At 45.7% G+C, this 19,765-nt stretch overlaps 2 protein-coding genes across 3 annotated transcripts in view; both read right to left on the bottom strand.

Moving 5' to 3' along the window:
• The window catches only part of TVP23C (trans-golgi network vesicle protein 23 homolog C), a 38,600-nt gene extending 31,772 nt beyond the window's left edge, over nt 1-6,828 (bottom strand). For both annotated transcript variants that reach the window (XR_012130454.1, XM_073234755.1), the window contains exons 1-3: nt 6,652-6,828; nt 1,684-1,766; nt 360-504 (exon numbers count right to left, since the gene is read on the bottom strand). Coding sequence is in view for 1 of the 2 variants with exons in the window: in XM_073234755.1 (XP_073090856.1) it covers nt 360-504; nt 1,684-1,766; nt 6,652-6,663 (240 nt within the window). In the remaining variant the exon portion in view is untranslated. The remainder of the gene's footprint in view (nt 1-359; nt 505-1,683; nt 1,767-6,651) is intronic.
• Nucleotides 6,829-10,025: 3,197 nt separating this feature from the next.
• The window catches only part of FBXW10B (F-box and WD repeat domain containing 10B), a 36,349-nt gene continuing 26,609 nt past the window's right edge, over nt 10,026-19,765 (bottom strand). The window contains 4 exon segments of the mRNA XM_017659408.3: nt 10,026-10,746; nt 10,748-10,895; nt 14,034-14,347; nt 15,925-16,083. Of these exon segments, the coding sequence (XP_017514897.3) occupies nt 10,077-10,746; nt 10,748-10,895; nt 14,034-14,347; nt 15,925-16,083 (1,291 nt within the window). The 3' untranslated portion in view covers nt 10,026-10,076.

Genomic DNA, 19,765 nt, shown 5'->3' with positions numbered 1-19,765 from the left:
CAAACTATCATAGGTCTTATCAAGAATCACACACCAGCATGCCAAGTGACCCTGAAGTAAAAGCAGTGGCATGAATTACGCAAACTGTATAGGATCTGTGGCCTTTGCCCTGTGTTATTTGTCTGTCTGTCTATTTAATTTTAAAGCTGATGTACATAGACACAAGGCACAGCCAAGTCAGTCAGTAATAACCTACAGATATGATATACTTGGCACTTTAACTTCAGACAGATGAGGCCTGAAGTAGCAAAAAGACAAATTAACACCAATTAAATGCTATCTTTCTTTTTTTTTTACTATTTATACATCATTCAATCTCATATTTAATACAATTTTAGAATAAAAACAATCAAACCTACCTTGACTGCCCAAAAGTCACATGACAACAACAAGATAATTGTCACCATACAGGCAATAAAGCTGCTGCTGAACAATTCACAGAGAAGATAGACTACAATTGCACTGACTCGAAAGAATAAATGGAAAAATGATGCCACTGGGTGTCTGAAAACCAAAACATAATAAAAGAAATGCAATTACATTTTACTACAGGTACTGCAGATGTGGATGAAAAATGTTTCAGCCACAGCATAACCATGCAGTTTTCTCAAAATAACAGAGATGACTTGAAGAAGCAAACTGCCTACGTCTGCTTTTTCTTAAGTCCCATTATTTGACTAAGCCCTGTTGTTACAGAAAATGCACTATGAAAACATGACTTTAACACCTCATTGAACATAATCTTTCACAAGATACATACCAAGATATTTTACCCCACTTGGAGGAATAAGGAAACAATACTCATAGGATTGAGTCCTACTGTCACATGACTGAAAACTGTCACATGCCGAAAGAATTCCTAGGTCCCGAGAAATCACCTCGGGCATTAAAACAAAGTAATCATCAAATAGGGTTTGTTGGGTTTTTTTAAACAACTTTATTGAGATATAACCAAAATACCATACAATTCACTTATTTAAAATGTATAATTCAATGGGTTTTTGGTGTATTCACAGAACAGTGCAACAGTCATCACCACAATCAATTTTAGGACCCTTTCATTACCCAAAAGGAAACCCTCTACCCATTGGCAGTCACTGCCCATTTACCCCACCCCACCCCTCACCAGCCGTAGGCAACCACTAATGTACTTGTAATCTCTAGGATTTGCCTATTCTGGACAAACACATAAATGAAATCTTGTAATATGTGGTCTTCGTGACCGACATCTCTCCCTTAGCATAATGTTTTCAACATTCAGGTAGAATTTGGTTAAGTGAATTTGTTTAAAACTAAATTTGGAAGAGAAAAATGTTTGGTTTGATATTTTCATGTTATTTTACACAAAATATGGAATTCTGAAATTTGTACAATAAATCGAAATGTATTTACAGAAACTATCTAAAGAAATGGTATATTCTTGGTAAACAGTAGCTGAAATTAAAAACACTATTGTTCACATAATGGGATTTGCTTGCCGAATCAAATTCCACTTGCCAGTTAGTCCGAAAGAAAATCTGCAATGTCACCTTTGTCTCAGACTGAAGCTCAAACTAGTGACATACAATATTCACAAGTACATTTCCACCACTCTGCCTTGAATCGAATTGGTGGCACCCAGCTACAGACCGAACAGCACTGAAAACAAACACAAATCTCTTTTACTTTATTTTATCCTCATACCTGATCTTGGATTTTTTGGGTCTGTTAGTTGTCTCCTCTTCCGCATCAAACAGTGAAACATCTTCTGTGTCATCATTACTGTCCTATAGAAAAATACCCATGAGGCAAAACGAAAGTCAGTTATCTGCATGCCTACTTCATACAAGACGGCATACTAATTGGGATGGAAGACAAATTCAGTCAGGCACAACCCTCTGGGATTCACCACCTAGGGAAATGGCACGCACAGTTCTCTCACCCCCACCCAGTTATCTGGCCAGGTTGCTGAGGCCTGTGAGAAAACCATTGCGTGCAGACGATGGACCTGCAGCCTCCATGTCTGGTCCCCGCTGCTCTCACAAGTCACAGGGAGAGCTGGCCCGGAATGACACCACACAGGACACCACGCTTTTGGCTCCTTCAAAAAATCATCTGCCTGCATCCTTGTTCCCAAGCCCTTCTCCTGACTTTTTTTCTCCAACGCTGAACCTAGTGTGCCTGGAATCCCTTCTTTTCCTGCCTTCTCAAGGGCTTTATTCCATCAACTTTCCCTTTTTTATTTACACTTTTTTGGATCTTCAAGTCTTTCTATTCTAAACTTCTTCAGGTGTAATTTGTTGCTGAGAAAAAAAAAATTTAAACCCTGATTCAGAACCTCCCCTTCTAGCTGCCACTTTCCATCCCCAGCATTCCTTCAACAACCTCAAGCTTAGATCACACCTCAGCCCACTGCCCACAGCCTCAAGCACAGCAAACCTGCTCTTCCTTTCTAGTGCCAGCCATTCTCCACTCACCGCCTTCATCTCTAGCCTCACCCCTGCTCTCCTCCAGCCCCTCACTGCCCACAGAAGAACCTTCCTAACATAGAAATCAGAGCAGGCAACTCACCACCTCCTATCTGTCTGCAGTGCCCCAACCTGTACAAGATAAAATCTAATCCTTTCACATAGAGCAGATTCCACAGCAACACTGTTACTACATGTTCTCTGAAAACACCAGGGTCTCTCCCATCTTTCTGCCATTCACATTTGCTCTACCCAGAGGCTCTTCCCTTCTCCATCCCCTACACAGCTCACCACCAGGAAAACACCAAATCACTTTTCAAACTTCAACTCAAATACTCCATCAGCTGAGAAACTCCCTGAAACCCACAGGCAGAGTTTCCCACGTTCCCCCAGCACTAGGACACATCTCCACGTGAACCACTGTCTCAGGGTATTCTGGCTGCAAGGCCACTCCTACTTCTACCTAGACCCTAAGCAACTGGAAGGCAAACCCGTGCACTGCACTGTAATAAACCCTAGTGGCTAGCAGAGCACCTGCCAGGCCACACAGTACTTGCTGAATGTGTGATGCTGAACGCGTGAGTGAATAAACAAAGGAGACAATTACCTATGACACACACAGACTGTGACCAGTGCCAGGAGAAAAATACAAGTAATGGGAGCACCAGGAAGCAAGAGAATCATTTCTACTGCTGGCTCTGGAGTAGCTTCCTGGAGTTTATGTCCTGGGACTTGCCAGAGAAAGTAGGCCTCCTGCTCACTCCAGTCCCTTGACCAGATATATTTTCAAGGGTACAGAGTGGAATACACCAATTATGCACAGAGAATGGCCAGAGAATCCCAGAGTAAGTGGAGCAAAAAGTGGAGTAGGAGCTCAAGCTAGAAAGGTAAGTGGATTCAGATCTATGGGACCAGTGGTGTTGGGATCTTGGCTACAGGCTGGTATTACTGGGGTGCTTTAAAAAACAAAAAAAAAACCTAATACATGGGTCCCATCTGAGATTCAAATGCAATTGGTCTGGGGTGTTGTGTGGTCTGAGTAGCTGGATTTTTTAAAGCTCCCCAGATGATGACAATGTGCAGCCCAGACTGAGATCCACTGTATATTATGGAGTAGCTGAGGCCTTCCACTCATGGCTCCAACAGACGAATCTCCATCCAGCAGCGAGGGCAACCCTTCACTTCGGATCCTATCATTCCCCAACTTAAAACCCAGAGGACCTGACTGAAAAACAGACTCCTTATCAGGACCTACCAGGATCTAGCTCCTGCCCCTCTAAGACCTTATCTCAGTCCACTTCCCTTTATTAACGGTGGTAACATAATGCTTCCTCTCTCTTCAGCCAAGAACTTCCAGGCTCTAATCCTTGGGATGGGTGAATATGTAAATTTAATAGGCAAAAAGAACTTTGCAAATGTGATTAAGGATCCTGAGATGGAGAGTACTATCCTGGGTTACCCAGGTGGACCCAATGATTAATTACCACGGTCCTTGTAAGAGGAACACACGAAGATCAGAGTCAGAGGGTGATTGAGACAAGGAAAGCAGAGGGTGGAGAGACTGGAGATGCTATGCTGCTGACTATGGAGACGGGGGAGGGACCACCAGCCAAAGATGGCAGGCACCTCTAGAAGCTGGAAAAGGTGAAGACCAATCTTACATTCTCCCCTAGAATGTCCATAAGGAACACAGCCCAGTCAACACCTTGATTTTGGCCAAATATCACTCATTCTGGACTTCTGACCACCAGAACTTTAATACATTTGTATTATGTCACTAGGTTTATGGTAATTTGCAACAGCAGCAAGAGGAAAGCTATACAGCAACTAAGCCCCTGCCAGAATAGCCTTCTTGTTCCTTAAACATCCAAACTAGTTCTTTTACCTTTGTGCTTCATTCCATCTAGAACATTCTTTCCTCTCATCTGTTCTTTGAAAGATTGGCTTATTCTTATTCATTTAATACTGAGTGCCTACTATGTGTCAGGCCTGACACCCAGAAAACAGAAAAAAGGCAAAGAGCCTGCACTCTTAGAGTTGTATTTAAGATGGGGAAGGCTATGGGCACAACAGATTTCAGAGTGGTTTTGGACCATTTAAGATCAAAATGCAAGGATTAAGAACTTTTTTAATTGAGAGGGGGAACCATTAGTATATTCTGGGCATAGAACTAAGATTCTGATTTAGATGTTAAAATGAAACTTCTGGCTATTTTATTAAGAACATTGGAGGAAGGGGTAAAAAAGAAAGGCACAAAGCTGGGAGACTGGTTAGAAAGCTAACCCAATAACAGAGCCAAGAAGTAATGATTTGGTGTAGGGTGGAGGTGGTGAAAAGTAGCCAAATTCCAAACACATTTTAAGGTAAAACTGGCAGGACTGTGATGGGTTGAATGTGGCAGTAAGTGAAAAGGAGTCAAGGGCAATTTCCAAGCTTTTGTCCTGAGCAGATAAAAGGAGGAAGGTGCCAAAGGAAGATTCTGGGAACACCCATATTTAGAGATCAGAAAGCTGAGAAGAAATAAACAATGGGGGCTGAAAAGAAAGTGCTAAGGGTAGGAGCTGAACCCAGAGGAGTGTAGAATCCTGGAAATCAGGTGAATTGTTTCCAGAAAACCAGATCAGCTGTCAAATGCTGCTCACAAGACGAAAACCAAAAACTGGCCAATGTATTTCTAACAGATTATCAGGGACCTCAGTAAGAGCAGCGTTGGTATGGCAGGGGGGAAGGGGAGACAGCAGACTAGAATGGGTAGGAGAGAGAATAGAATTGAAACAAGTATAGACAAATCTTTTAAGGAGCAAAGAATGGAGTGGCAGATGAAAGGGCATGTGGAATTTTTACTTTTTAAGAAAGGAAAAATTAAAGCATGTTTATATGTGAACAAGCTTCTAAAAGAAAAAAAAATTTGACAATAGAGAGAAGAGAGAAGAGTTTGTGGAGCACTGACTTCCAGGAGGCAAGAGGGGATGGAAAGCAGGGCACAAGTCAAGGGGATAGTCTGCAGAGGAGCACAGACAGCTCAGTTCCAAGGAAGAGGATACGGGAAATGGTGAGCAAAGATGCAGATAGCAGGTGGTGAGAAAATTCTGATGACTTCCGTTTTCTCAGTGAAACAAGAAGCAAAGTTACCAGCTAAGAGAGAACAAGGGAGGAAATGTTCTGAGTCTGAGGACAGGTAAGTTGAGCATAGGAAGAGGGGAGAGTGAGGGGAGTATGGGGATGGAGTGCTGATTGCCTGAAAGGACTAGGGGCTCACTTGAGGTTCAGGATTATGAACGTAAAGTGACAACAGTCAGTATGGTTGTTTTTCTCCGGCCTCCTGCCTAGGTGCAGGTTCGGGGAGCTGAATTCAACCATCATCTGATCTTCTCCACTCAAGAAACCTCCTTAGAGTGGTTTTTCCTGACCACAAATTCTAAGGTTGCCATATTCTCATATTCACATTCTCCTGTTCAAGGTGCTCCTCAACATCACCTTGACTTTGCTACCATTAACTGAAAATATCTTTACGTTATCTATTGTGTCTTCCCACTCCTACCACTTGACAAGCCCCCATCCCCGAGCACCCTCCAACTCACGCAGCAATTCAGGGCAAGAAACCCGTGTGTGCGGCTCACAGTCCTATTTCAGGGCCGAGTACAGTGAATAGGCCGGCCATAGCCAACCCTCAGTAAGGAAAAAACTGCCCGCGATACTCTAAAAGTGCACTATAAACTACAAGTTTTTGTTAAGTAGGAAGATTAAATTATTCTTACTAATCTTCAGTCGTACAGCTGCGGACGGTAATTAACTCCAAGGACAGAGATGTTATCATCCAGTGGACCAACCCTAACCACCCACGTTAGCTCGGAGACGGGAGCGCCCGGCCCGGGCGGCGTCTCCCACTACAGGGCCGCGGCGCGCTCCGGGGGTCAGGCTGCCCCCTCCGCCCCTCGCCTGGGACCACCGCCGCTCCACTCGAGCGCGTTCCAGCAGCGCGGCACCGGGCAACCCCGCCCTCCGCGTTTGTTGAAGCGCACTTCTCCACACCCCGCTGTCCGTCCACCCGAGGCCTCGGGGCGCCCAGCCATGCTCCTCCGGCGACCCGCAGCCCTGCACCCACCGCGCTCCTCCTCGGGCTCGGGCAGCGAGCGGGGACGCTCGACTCGCGCCTCTCAGCCCCCATCCCCGCCGCCCGCGCCCCGCGCCCACAGCCCCTCACCTGCTGCAACATGGCGGCCACGCGCCAGCCCCACTTCCAGGAGCCACGTCCGCGCGACAGCGGCCGGGCAGGGACTGGCACAGATGCGGTCAGGTCACCGCAGGCCAGGAGGAGCCAAACTCTAAGCCTCAGCACGTCCCCCCTTCCGCCTGAAGAAGTCTCGCGGGAGGAGCAACTGAGGGGCCGGGGTGGGGGCGGGGATGTAGGGGGCGGGGCGGACTGAGAATCGCGGGGGGGGGGGGCGGGGCGGGGCTGTAGGGGCGGGGCGGACCAAGAAGCATCTTGTGGTGGGGGCGGGGCTGTAGGGGTGGGGCGGACTGAGAATTGCCGGGGGCGGGGGCGGGGCTGTAGGGGGCGGGGCGGACCGAGAAGCGCGGTAGCGGCGGGGGCGGGGCAGCAGGAAAAGCTGGAGGGAGAATCCGCTGGGAGGAGGGCCTGCTTGGGCCCATCGTCGGCCTTAAGGTGACCATTTCCTGGCTTGTCGCATGTAGATGTTGCTACTTAAGAAGTGTCCCTCCCGCCAGCATCGTTGTCCTGAAGGCAGGCGCTTGCGGGGAAGGGCTTTAATATTCTATAGTTGTGTTTTGTTTGAATGTTGACCACGGTGGACATTCTTGTACAGTATTATATGTGTACCTTAAGCTATAGAAGCAACTGAAAAAAATGTGCTCCTGCGAAGGGGTAAAAAGTTATTAAGAACAAGGCAGGAGGACTCCAGAGTAAATGGAGGCTTTTATTATAGGAGGAAAATAGGTGCCACGAAACGATAAAGAATAGAGGTTGAGAGCTTGGACGCCCCTGGTTTGAACCCAGGCTCCCGCACTTAGTAATTATCTCACTAATCTGTCTTTCCTCAGCTGTGAAGTGGGTGATGATAATCTGAACAGGATAACTGCCTAGAAAAGAAATGTTATTCTTATTTCAGTTCTAAATTTAGCAGCTAGTGGTGTCTGATTTACCCCAAGAAGGATCTGAAAATTCAGGGACTTTGCCTCGTCTTTGGACCTGTAATTATAACAAGATCCAGGCTGCCCAGCCTAGGTCAAACTGCTGTTGGTGCATGGAATAATGTGTATTGGCACATTTCCTTATTTGAAGGGACTCTTGCCTTTAAAAATCATAGTTTTTCTATTCACCAGTGCTACTTTAAACCTAATATCCTAATAATGAAAAAAAAAAAAAATTCTCGGAGAAAGTGTGGCAAACAATTGCATTCCTTCATTTGGAGGTGAAAAGCCAAGGCTGTGAACAGGTAACCTGTGCACCTAGCCTGCCCATGCCATGTTTTTGGTGGCCCATCCAGTATGTGGGTTGTGGGTTTTGTGAGGCCGGTGGGTTTTTGTTTGTATCCTGTTTGAATTCATCACCATCCGTAGGAAATCTTAATTCAGTCTATCTCCCATATGGGGAAACCCAGGTCTTCCCCACTGTGTTTCTCTCCTGTAAGTCTCCTTTACTACTCACATAAAGCAGTTCACTTCTGGTCACCAAATGTGTGAAGGTTTTCCCCACACCACACAATTCTCTGCAACACTAGCTGGGTGTCCTACAATTTAACTCAATTTGACACTCTCTACAGGAGATAGAGTCAGATCCCAGAGCTTAAGGGCTCAGTCCCACAAGACACACACACACACACACACACACACACGCACGCACGCACGCACGCACACACACGCACACACACACGTCATGTTATCACCTGCACTTCTGACTGACCAGGTATATGTAAGAGGTTCCAAAGATGCCCCCTCCATGGGTTCAATTAATTTGTTAGAGTAGCTCACAGAATTCAGGGAGACACTTTCTTATATTTACCAGCTTATTGAAGGATATGATAAAGGACACATATGAACAGCTAGATGAACAGATACATTGGGCAAGATCTGCGAGGGTCCTGAAGGCAGGAGCTCTCTCCCCCTGAAGCTGGGGTGCACCATCTGACCAGTACATGGATGAGTTCATGAACTGGAAGCTCTCTGAACCCCATTCTATTGGGATTTTATGGAGGCTTCCTCACAGAGGCATGATGAACATTAAATAAATCCATGTCCAGCCCCTCTCCTCTCTTTGGAGAATGGGCAGTAGGGCTGGCAGGGAGGGGGGCAGGCAGGGGTGCAAGTGGCTGAAAATTCTAAGCTTCTACATGGCTTGGTCTTTCTGGTGACCAGCCCCCATCCAGGAGCCACCCAAGAGCCCACCCAGAGTCACCTCATTAGAACAAAACAGCAATAGACTCATAGACACTGAGAACTGACTGGAGGTCACTATGGGCGAGAGGTTGGGTGGGTGGGTAGGTGAAGTAGGTGAAGGGAATAAAGAGGCACAAAATCCCAATCTCACAATATAAATTAGTCACAGATATGACGGTACAGCACAGAGAAGATAGTCAATAGTTCTGTAACATCGTTCTGTGTTGACAGATGGTAACTAGACTAGTTGGGGTGAGCATTTAATAATGTAGATAACTGTCAAATCTCTATGTTGTATGCTTGGAACCAATATAATATAATGTATATTAACTATACTTCAATAAAAAAATAATTTTAAAAAAGATGCTCCTAGTGCTCTTACAATTAGGAATTTACAAGAGTTTTAGGAGCCCTGTTGTCAGGGACAGGGTCAAAGACAAATTTTAGAATAACAGATGCTCCTAGTGCTCTTCTTACATCAGAAATTACAAGGGTTTCAGGAGCTCTGTGCCAGGAACCAGGGTCAGAGACCAGTGGATATTTTCTGTCATCCACACCATCCTATGACCATGCTGAGCCATTTAGCGAGAGCCATCCCTTCAGAGAGCTTGAGCTTGAGCTCTCCAAAGGGCCATCATTGCACTCTATTCTAAATTACCTACCTGGCCCCTGACACCATCCTCAGAAGGTTTAAGTAGAAGCCTCAATACATTGGATATTAGTGGCCCCCTTTGTAGAAAGGATGAATATGCTTAATTCTCATCCACTGGAGTTAGCCTGAGAAGGAAAAGAACACAGAATGTTCTCAAATGCAAGAGGTCAGCCCCTCCTGCTCCTAGATTCTGAACCCACTGAACTTTGTCAGGCTACTGTGCAAACCACCAGAGAACTCCAGTGCATTAATACAATCCATCATTCATTTGCTACAAATTATATAACACTAGATTGGTAGTGATGAATGGTATTTAATTTTCAATAATCCCTTCCCCTAAAATTGGGCTTCAGTAAGTTTCACTGAATGGTTTTCAGGGGAAATACAGATGCCAATCTCTCCTGGCCTCCCTCGGTTTTCTTACTTTGATGTTATCAAATCTCTGGCTTTTGGAAGATAATTATCAGTCCCCAAGCTCACTGCCAGGCAACAGTCAAAAACAAAACAATACAAGAGGCTAAACACCAATATCCACTTGGTTTTCTGTTTATTGTAAGACACTGTAATTTCCCAAGGCTGATTCAGATAAATACGTTTTGTCCAAGTTCAGGGGCTGCTGTTTTCCCTAGCTTCATGAAATTATCTATCGGCAGGCCTTTGATCTTCCTGATCCAAGCAGCTTTGCTGGCTTTTTCTGGATTGAGCACACCAGGAGGCTTTCTGGCCTGATACTCTTTCATCCTGGCTTCCACATACTCTTTCTCCTCCCTCACAGTCAGCAGCACGAGCTCCGTGTTCACTCGAAAGGGATCCAGGGCAGAGTAGAAGCGAGGCTGTCCCCTCCTGACCAACTGGGTTGCCGTGGCCGCCGAGGGAGCCAACATGCGGTTCGGTTTAATGACCTGCGAGCTAGTCAAGGGGCTGAAGCTACGCACCGTCCCATCAGTTAAACTGGTGGCTTGGTCTTCACCCTTTAAACTGCCAGAGAACCTGGGGCGGATAATCAAGGGCTGGGGTATGGTGGACTGGACCCGGGGACTGTGCAAAGAGTTCTTCAAGTGGGGCCGCAGTTTCTGGATTTCAAGGGGAATGTTGGTCTGTTTCACATGTATGAGAGGGTTGCTGAATCTCAACCTATCCACTACATGTTGGACAGGTTTTCCTTTGAAACTCAGGACCTTCCTCGGATGTGAAATTGAAGGTCCCCAGGCATCAATGATTTGGGCTTGCGGCCTGCCGGGATAGGCAAACCCCCGAGTTGTGGGCTTGCTGCACTGTGTTGACGGTCAGGAGGAACTGGTCTGGCAACATAGAGATTTGCCAGGACCTTTTCTTTGGGTGGTGGATGAAGTCTCCAGGATTTTCCAGTTGTTTTTGTGCTTTCTCCACATCATCTGGCTCTCAAAAAAAAAGAAAACAAAAAACCAGTGTTCCATGAAAAACATCAGTACTTATTATACATGAGAGTTAATTCCATTCTGAATGCTATGCAAACTGTGGTCTTTGTTCCCCAATGGGTATGCCAAGATGTAGGCAAAAATCCTCTGTGATACCAGAAATTACGATGTATTTGACACAGTAAGTTTTTACCAGATATGCTAGTACTTGAGTACAAGTGTGTATTACCTTCTAGACATGCATATTTTAGAGGGAACATTTGTAATCCCAAAGGTGCACACATATTTTAAACTTCCCTGTGGGAATGACCTTCAAACCTCATCTGTGACTCACACAAAACAGGCTTTATAAAAATGTATAGTTAACATACATCTGTTTTTTACCAAAAATTTTATCACAAAGTTTGGTCTCCACCTTGTTCATCAAATTTGACTGCAAAATATCTTTGGACATTTCCATAAATCAAAACTGCCTTCAAAATATATGTCATCCCTGGGAAATGCAAAATAATCACAAAATGACCAAAAGGCAGTTCCTAAACACGAGTTGCCAAAATGTTCTGAGCAGTAGCAGCAGGTCCAAAAATCACTGACATGAACAAGAGACTCATTCTGGCATTCTGCATTACAAGTCAAGACTTCCAAGGTGCCTAAGACCTCCAGTCAACTAGTATAAATGCACTGGTGAGCAAATTTATTACATCTCTCTCATTTGGGTTGTCAATCCCTAAAACACCTCAGAGATGCAAAAACATCATTCCCATTTTACATAAGAAAAAACTAGGTGGTAAAAAGTAGAAGTCATTCATCTAATCTGACTTAGCAAGTAAAAGTCTGTACCCAACCTATACCAGTCTATACCTAGCAAATAACATTCACCATTGTGTGGAGCTTTTAAGTTTCCCTGATGGAATAGGTTTTAGCCTAAGATGTTTGTGTGTGGGCATGCTAGGATAAAATGAAACTTCAAACTTCTCCCTAACCTTTACTTTGTTAAGTAAATATTTTATTAAAGCATATAAAACTAAATGAACTAAGATGTCAAAATCTTCCCCTCTCCTCCAAGCCCAGAATAAACCACTGTGTATGTGTGTGTGACAAAACACACAGGTTTTCTCTTTTTATCAAAAGGAATTGTGATGACTCATTGTCCATTAACCCATCTTTTTTTTGTAAAACAGCATATTGTGGGTATCTTTCCAAGTCAATATATGTGGACCTTCATGGTATAATTTTTAGGCACTCTATAATATTCGACAGTATAGATTTTTCATCATCTACTTAGTCACTGCCCTCTGATGATATTTAGTTTGTTAGTGATCAACCTTAAAGAAATGCAAATACCATTTTTACTTATCATATAAGCAAGTACAAAATGATGGATGGTACCCAGTGCTGGTGTGACTCTAGTGGGAGTTCTCATGGTTTGTTGGTGGGAGTATAAACCATCGCATCATTTTTTTAGGATAGCCATGGCAGTATCTGTCTGGTTTTTAAATGCAAGTAAGTGTAGGACTTCACCCATCTGGGTATACTTACTCAGCTACATCCACATGGGCATATACAAATATGCCCATTGTTAGAATGGCCTCCTAAAATTTAATTGTTTTACTCTGTCCTCAAAACTAATCTCACAGGGAGTTTGATTGAAAGAAACACCATTGTATTAGCCAGAAATATTTGCAAGGCATTTTAAGTCTTTACTCAAGTCTCTCAAAACCAACAAAGAGACATCCCATTCATGGTGTCCAGTAACTCTTCATAAAAGGCCCTCATCTCTCTCCCTCACCTCTTATACATAGCACCTCCCCCAAGTCTATCTCCTCCGTCATGAAATCCCGTTATACCCTCTGAAATCAACCCCTACTGTCTCTTCTCCCATCTGTTGTGCCCATTATTCAGATTGGCAAGACAATAGTCCAAAAGGTGAAGAGGCTGAATGTCAAGCTGTGAGCCCAAGCCTGGAAACTCAGCTCTTACAAAGGTTCCCACTTTGCAGCTTCAAGTTAGTAAGGGGGTTAATTAAGGAAAACTAATTGCTCTTAAGAAAAGCCATGCATTTTATCCATTCTGAATTCTCAAAGATAAGCTAAGTTACTGACTTGCTGAAAAACTAGACTGAACAGAGCAAGGGAACAAGAGAGAGACAGAGACTGTGACAGAGAGACTACATCTTGCAACTGATAGAGAATAAAGTATCATCACCATTCATTGTATCTCTGAGGGATTTTGCTTCCAAACTCTCTTGCCCACCATCCATGCCATCTGCTTCCTTAGAAATCAGACTCACCATATTCTTGCCTTCTCTAGGTGATTTTGACTTTCCTTGACTACTAGGTGTTTATACTAACATTGCTAAATTAAGATTGAGGAGGAAACCATGGTAATTACATAATTCAATTAGGTCTGAATAATAGGGGCAGAGCTCATAATTAGACTGATTTTCACCCAGTGTTGCCTAAGAAACCAGGTAGTCACCTGGAGCCTAAGGTCTAGGTCACCTCCCAACTGCCCTCCCACCATTTTTCCTAGTGATTGTCAAGCTTCGAGCATTATCTAAAACTCTCAGTCCTCTCAAAAGAGAGCTATTGGAAAGTAACACACTTGGAATGATCTAATGTTCTCTACAGATCTGTGGATCCAATTTCACATGCCAAATACAGGGCAGGTAAAAGGAAGGCATCTGGTACATAATTTATTCTCTGTGTGTCTTATAAATAGCATGAGCCACGCCACTCCTCCGTGACCTACACACACACACACACATACATGTATCTGCTTTATTACTAATATTTTCTAGGTATGCACATTATTAACCAGGGGTCTAAAGATGATACATTTTGCATAGAACATTCTTCTGCAGTATAATAATATCTTGTCTCTATCCTAAGGAAATAATTATGCACTATATGTTTGGTGCGATGTCAGTAGCTTGTTTTTTGTTTTAATGGCAGGTATTAAGGGCTCATGTTATCTACTGTACAAAGATTCTCATAAGTATGTAAGCCTAGGTGTTGAAAATCAGGAGATTTCTTTGAGCTGACTAACAAACTGATGAATCGAGATAATGGATCCCATTCTTCCTTAAAGAACCATTGGCCAAAATATCCCACAAAGAAGCTAGTCCTGGCACCCCCTCACCTTCTCCTTTGGGGGCCACTGAGATGGTCTGGGATTCACCTCTCTTACATGAAGGTGACCTGGTTGTCCTCAGGAGAAGGCAGGGCCTGTGAGGTTCGTTTAAGAGGGAGGACTCTCGGGCCACCGCTTGTTGACTGGATATTGAGTCCCTCAGGCTGTAAGTCTGAGTGCTAGACTTGGAGAGAACTTCTGCGAGGCTGTTCTCTTCTCTGTCCTCTTTATCCTTCTTTTGTTTGGCCCGTTCCACGGAGTACTGCCACTTTATATTCTCAAAGTGAAACAAGAGAATATTGCTCTCTGTGTTGATCACCAGCCTGGAACCAAAACAAGATTGTTCACCGAAGGAGCGTGGAGACCACCCCTGGCCAGCCTCCAAACACCCATGTCAGGTACTTGTCCTGAGGCCCTACAAACAGGGTGGTGTAGGTTGCTGGGAGGTCTAGAGGCAAAAGGGAGCAGGCCAGGTAATGGGGGTCATCAGCATTCTACCTTTTTTTTTTTAATTAAATGTGGGCAGGGCCCCTATGTTCCTTGGGTTAAAATATTTTTACATGAATGTCCATTCCTGGAATGAATGCCAACTACATAGGCTGCCCAAGGCAAAAGGCTTAGGGTACTCTGCATACCGATGCCTTGAAATTCATGGTGTTTTAAGCACAGTATTACAAACACTGTGTTTCTGTTGCTGGGATGGGGATGAGGGAAACGAATGGGCAGGGCCTTCCTCCCCTGCTGACCCTCCAGCCCACCCTTCTTCACTCCATCCCTGCACAGTCTCTGTGCACGCTCTGCATGTAGACAGAACATTTGTACTTCATAAAGCAGGGTGATTTCCATCCTCCCTAACCCCCAGCTATACCCTGGTAGGAAGAGTCCCTAATCTGGGTCCCCTGGTGCTGCCCCCCACCCACTCACTGACTTCTGTCACTCGCAGCATGCACAGGGCGAGCTGCTTTCCCTATTCTGTGCCTAGATCTCCTGGATCATAAACAAGAAATGGAAATACTTGGTGCAGGTTCCTTTCTGCTCCAAAAGGCTGCAGTTGTTGAGACCTTAACTGTTACTGTGAACTCTACAGAAGTACTTGTTTGGGTTGGAATTACTAGAATGGAATTTGGGAACTTACTCCTATTAGAAAACTCTTTCAGGCTATTTTTTCTCAAGCCAAAAGGAAATGTCTCTCTTTGGATGTCATAAATGAAAAAAGGCCAGAGGTGACTTTTCTTTTTTTCTTTTTTTTTTCTTTTTTTACCAGAATTGATTATTTTGTAACTGAAAAGTGTTAATTTATTGAGGCTTATTTCCAGCCCTCCCTCTTTGAAACAGGTAATATGGCTCAAGGAGATTAACTGATGTCTTGAGCGAGCCTATAATAGAATTTAAAAGTTAATTCTATTTGGGTATTTTCATATATCACCCTGAACCTAGCATATAACAAGCACAGTACCATATGTAACTGGTGGTGGCATGGTTCTGGTTTCTGCAAACCACCTGCTCAGTTCTGCCCCACTGAACACTGGACCCCGACCCTCCTGTAACCTCTTTGCATCAAAAGTAGGCCCCAGCAGGTGGAGCTCTCAGGCAGTGGAATGCACAGTCAGGGGGCAAGCAGGGGCTGCACACTTGCAGAACGGTGGTCCTTGCTGCACATCCATACAGCCCTTGCTGCATGATTTGCCCAGACGTCCAGAACAAATTAAGAGCAATGTGCACCCTGGCTAAATTTTGTGTGAGGTCCAGTTAGGCCCCCATAAGACTATTACTCTCCAACAGTCAAATATTCGAGGGGAGCATGGCCTGCTCTTCCCTGCTGCCAGCAAATCCAGGGCTGGTATCCCCAAGGAGAAAAAAGAACATCCCAACAGCTCTGACCTCCGCACCTACCACTCACCTGTTGCCCTGAATAAAGAAGGACAGCACGGGATCAGCTCTGCCACTGGCTTTCAACACCTTCAAGCAATTCCCATTCAGGAAGCTGTAGATGCGGATCTTGCCGTCAGCACAGGCGCTGATGACTCGGAGGAAGAGAAGGGCCACGTGAAGCACCTCCCTGGAAGGGAACAGGGCAACAGGCAGCACCCGTCTTCTGGGAAGCTGCTCCGGTTTGTTTGTAGTTTGGAGTGTTTTGCGAATGGTTGGGGGCAGCGGTCACACTGCCCTTTAAGTGATGTTTGCCATCGTTTTCTAATTCTGGGTACCAGCCAGTGACCCTCAAACATGGCTGTTTTCTCCTGCAGTTATTTGTCCTGCCATTTGGTCACAGTGCCACAAGGTGGCCAAAACACAAAGGCTTATATCACAGATTTTTTTTTTTTTTGGTCTGATATATAGATGATCATGCTTTTCTCTTACAGTTGGATTCCTAGCCACTGACTTCTACAAAAGTCGTGCTGAGAATTATTTAATGCTTTGATTCCTTTTCATAGTATTACTAGACTTAAAAAGAAAAACAGAGGGGAAAATGATCATGTTTATATGAAGCAAAACCTGCTATTTAAGCAGTTGCTTTTGGGTCTTAATTGAGTGGCTTTCATTCTCTCAGTGAAACATCCTGAAGGAAAATTATACCCATGGATGAGATTTATGAGTTCCCCTTTATGACGACCAGCAGGAAAAGAGAGAAGTTCAGGAGAAGACCTAGACAGATGCCTCCAATAAACCCTCCCTACAATCACTGGATCCAGCTGAATTTGATGCCATCTTTTTGTTAGATCTCATATGTAAAACAATCCGTTAGTCCCCGCTGTCTCTACCCATCCAAGTCTGTCCATGGCCGAGTTCATGAGCTAGCTTCTCCACAAAGCCATCCCTTATTTCCCTTTCCCCTCCCTCTATACACATGTACACAGACTTCAGGCACACTGGCAGATTCTCCTGGGCACAACTCGTGTCTCAGTCACTTCTCATGCACATGGCCTAGCCCATAGAAAGCCCTCAATAAATAAATTGTTGAAAAAATGAGCATCGGCTCGTGTTTCAGAGTATGATCATTGCTAGAGTGTGCCAGAAGAATGACATCCACCCCATATCCTTTAGCCTTAGCCTTAGTCAGATCCAAGAGCCAGATTAAGACTTTTTTAAGGCCCCAACCACTAGCAGAACAGAAATAACAAAATCCTTGAAAGGCAGGAGCATACTTAGCACATTCAAAAAATAGCAAAGAGGCCAATGTGCCTCGAATCCCACCTTATTTGTTTGTTTGATTGATTGGGATGGTGATAGATTGCTCAATCTAAAGTGTAAAATAAGTATAAAAAGGTCCAACAGTAACTTTATTCATGCCCAAAGTGCATCTTAGTCCACCTACAGAGGACTCCAGCACTAGGAGAGATGCCTTGTGATAGAAAGGTTTGATCATATCTGTATCTCTTTTCATCTTGCTGAGCTGAGTCTGCACTTCTCACAGGAACCTGTGACAGTGGGTAGTTCAGTCTAAACCCTAGGCTTTGGGATTAGAAAACCTGGATCAAAACCTAGTTCTACCACTTACTGGCTGTAACCTTGAGAAAGTAACTTAACTTCTCAGCCTTCAGTTTTCTCTTCTATGAAAAAGGGATAGTGATTTCTGCCTTACAGGAATGTGCCAGGATTACATTAATGAAGGTATTTTAAAAAGAGCCCAGTACCTCATATGATAGTTGAAGGGCCCCCACCCGTAAGATGGTGAACTTCCGGCTTCTCTTCCGGGTCCTCAGTTCCTGATGGCGCCACCAGAAGACCAATCACCTCTCACCCCCCTCCCACTCCCAGCACCTAGCCAATAGCCACCAGCCCCGTAGAAGTAACACCACAATCACCCCATGCCCCTTCCTATATAACCCAGCATCTTTCCCTAATAAAGCGGAATTCTCCGGTGAATTGCTGCTGTGTGTCGCTCCTTCCTTTCATTGGTGCTGAAACCCAGGAGATGGGACACCCCAACTGGGCCCCGTCTTCCCTCCGACACCAGCAGCAGCTTGCCCTCGTCCTGTTTTAACGGTGCTGGCTCATCACACTCACCACTCCTCTCTGGCCTTTAGGTAAATTTTCCCCCGGAGTGGGCCACTCTTCCCCGAGCTATCGCAGTGCCATTGACCGTGATCGTCTGGCAAGGCCCTGACGCTCGGGGACAAGGAGGGAACTCTCCCCACCTCAGGCCTTCATGGCTGCGGTGGACCCTCAGGCCCCTCCTCCAACAGTCATAAACACACTCACTGCTCCTTCCATTAGTGCCGAAACTTTTTAAGCAAAATTTCCCCGGGGTGGGCCACTCTCCCCCGAGCTATCGCAGCGCCATTGACCATGATTGTCCAGCAAGGCCCTGATGCTCAGGGACGAGGAGGGAACTCTCCCCGCCTCAGGCCTTCACGGCTGCGGCGGACCCTCAGGCCCCTCCTCCAACAGCCATAAACGAGGTGACTCCTTTGCGGATGAGAACGCTCCCTTTTTTTCCCCCCTCCTCCTTCTGTTCCGTCCACCAAAATCCGTTCTGTCTGCCGAAAATTCCTAGTACTAGGTACCTCGTGAGTCCGGCACTCTGCCTTCTGATGACCCCCACACTTCCTAAGAAATTCTGACTCGTATACGAGTTTCCGCAGACCACCAAGGATCATTGGGGACGCCCTTTGTCTCCTTGCAGTCTGCTTCCAGTCCGAGAATCTCCATTCCTCTTCCCCTGTTTGTCTCCTTCTCTGTCCTTTAGCCATGGGAGCCTCCTCATCCCTCCCTGAAAGTTGACCTCTTCAATGCCTGCTCAAGCATCTGGCTACCCTCTCACTGATGCCTGATATAAAACCAAAACTTCTCCATAAATACTGCTCCCAAGATTGGACGACATACCCCCTAGACAATAACAACCAATGGCCCGCAGGGGGAACTCTTGATCTAAACATCACTCGGGATCTTTTTAACTACTGCCAGTGCCTGAAAAAATGGAAGGAGATTCCCTATATGGAAGCTTTTCGCCTCCTAGCTCAAAATCCGAGCCTCTGCACCACCTGTTCCCCGCCCCAAGTTCTCCTAGCCTGCAAGCCATCTCCCTCCCCTCCCCACACTCCCAGTCCCTCTTCGATCACCTTTGACCCAGCCGACGAGCCTCCACCATACAGGCTTCCCCCTTCGGCCCCTCCCCCTCCAACAACCCCTCCGCCCTCTTCCGCCATCGCTGCCTCCACCTCCTCCCCTGCAGAAGCCTCCCGTCCTCTCCCTTCCCCCTCCTCTCCTTCCCCACCTCACCCCCTCTGCCTCCGTCCCCCTCACCTTCCCCCCTCCCACAGATCGAGCCTGAGCCTTTCAGCCCCCCTAAGTCCCAGGAGCCTCCTCCGTCTTTGCCCCCTCAGACTCAGTCGCGAGGGCCTCCCAAAATTATCGCATCTTTGTCCCCATCACCTGTTTCCCCCCCACAGACTGAGCCAGAACCCTTCAGTCCCCCTCAGACTTGGTCCCAAGGGCTGCCCAAAATTATCGCCCCCCTCCGGAAGGTAGCAGGATCCAAAGGCATCGTGCGCATTCACATCCCTTTCTCCTTAGGAGATTTAGCCCAACTTGAGAAATGCCTAGGTTCCTTTTCCACTGATCCCACGACATACATCAGGGAGTTTCAATGGACCCTCCAGTCTTACAGCCTCACACATCATGACATTTTCATGCTCCTGGCCAATACCCTCCTCCCTGAAGAGCGTAGACGAGTTTGGGACTTCGCCCAAATGCATGCTACCAAAACCCACAGGACTGACCCCACCTATCCCCCTGTC

This window comes from Manis javanica, chromosome 4 (genome assembly GCF_040802235.1).
Source record: "Manis javanica isolate MJ-LG chromosome 4, MJ_LKY, whole genome shotgun sequence".
Taxonomy (NCBI): Eukaryota; Metazoa; Chordata; class Mammalia; order Pholidota; family Manidae; genus Manis; species Manis javanica.
This window is presented reverse-complemented; position numbering and strand designations above follow the sequence as displayed.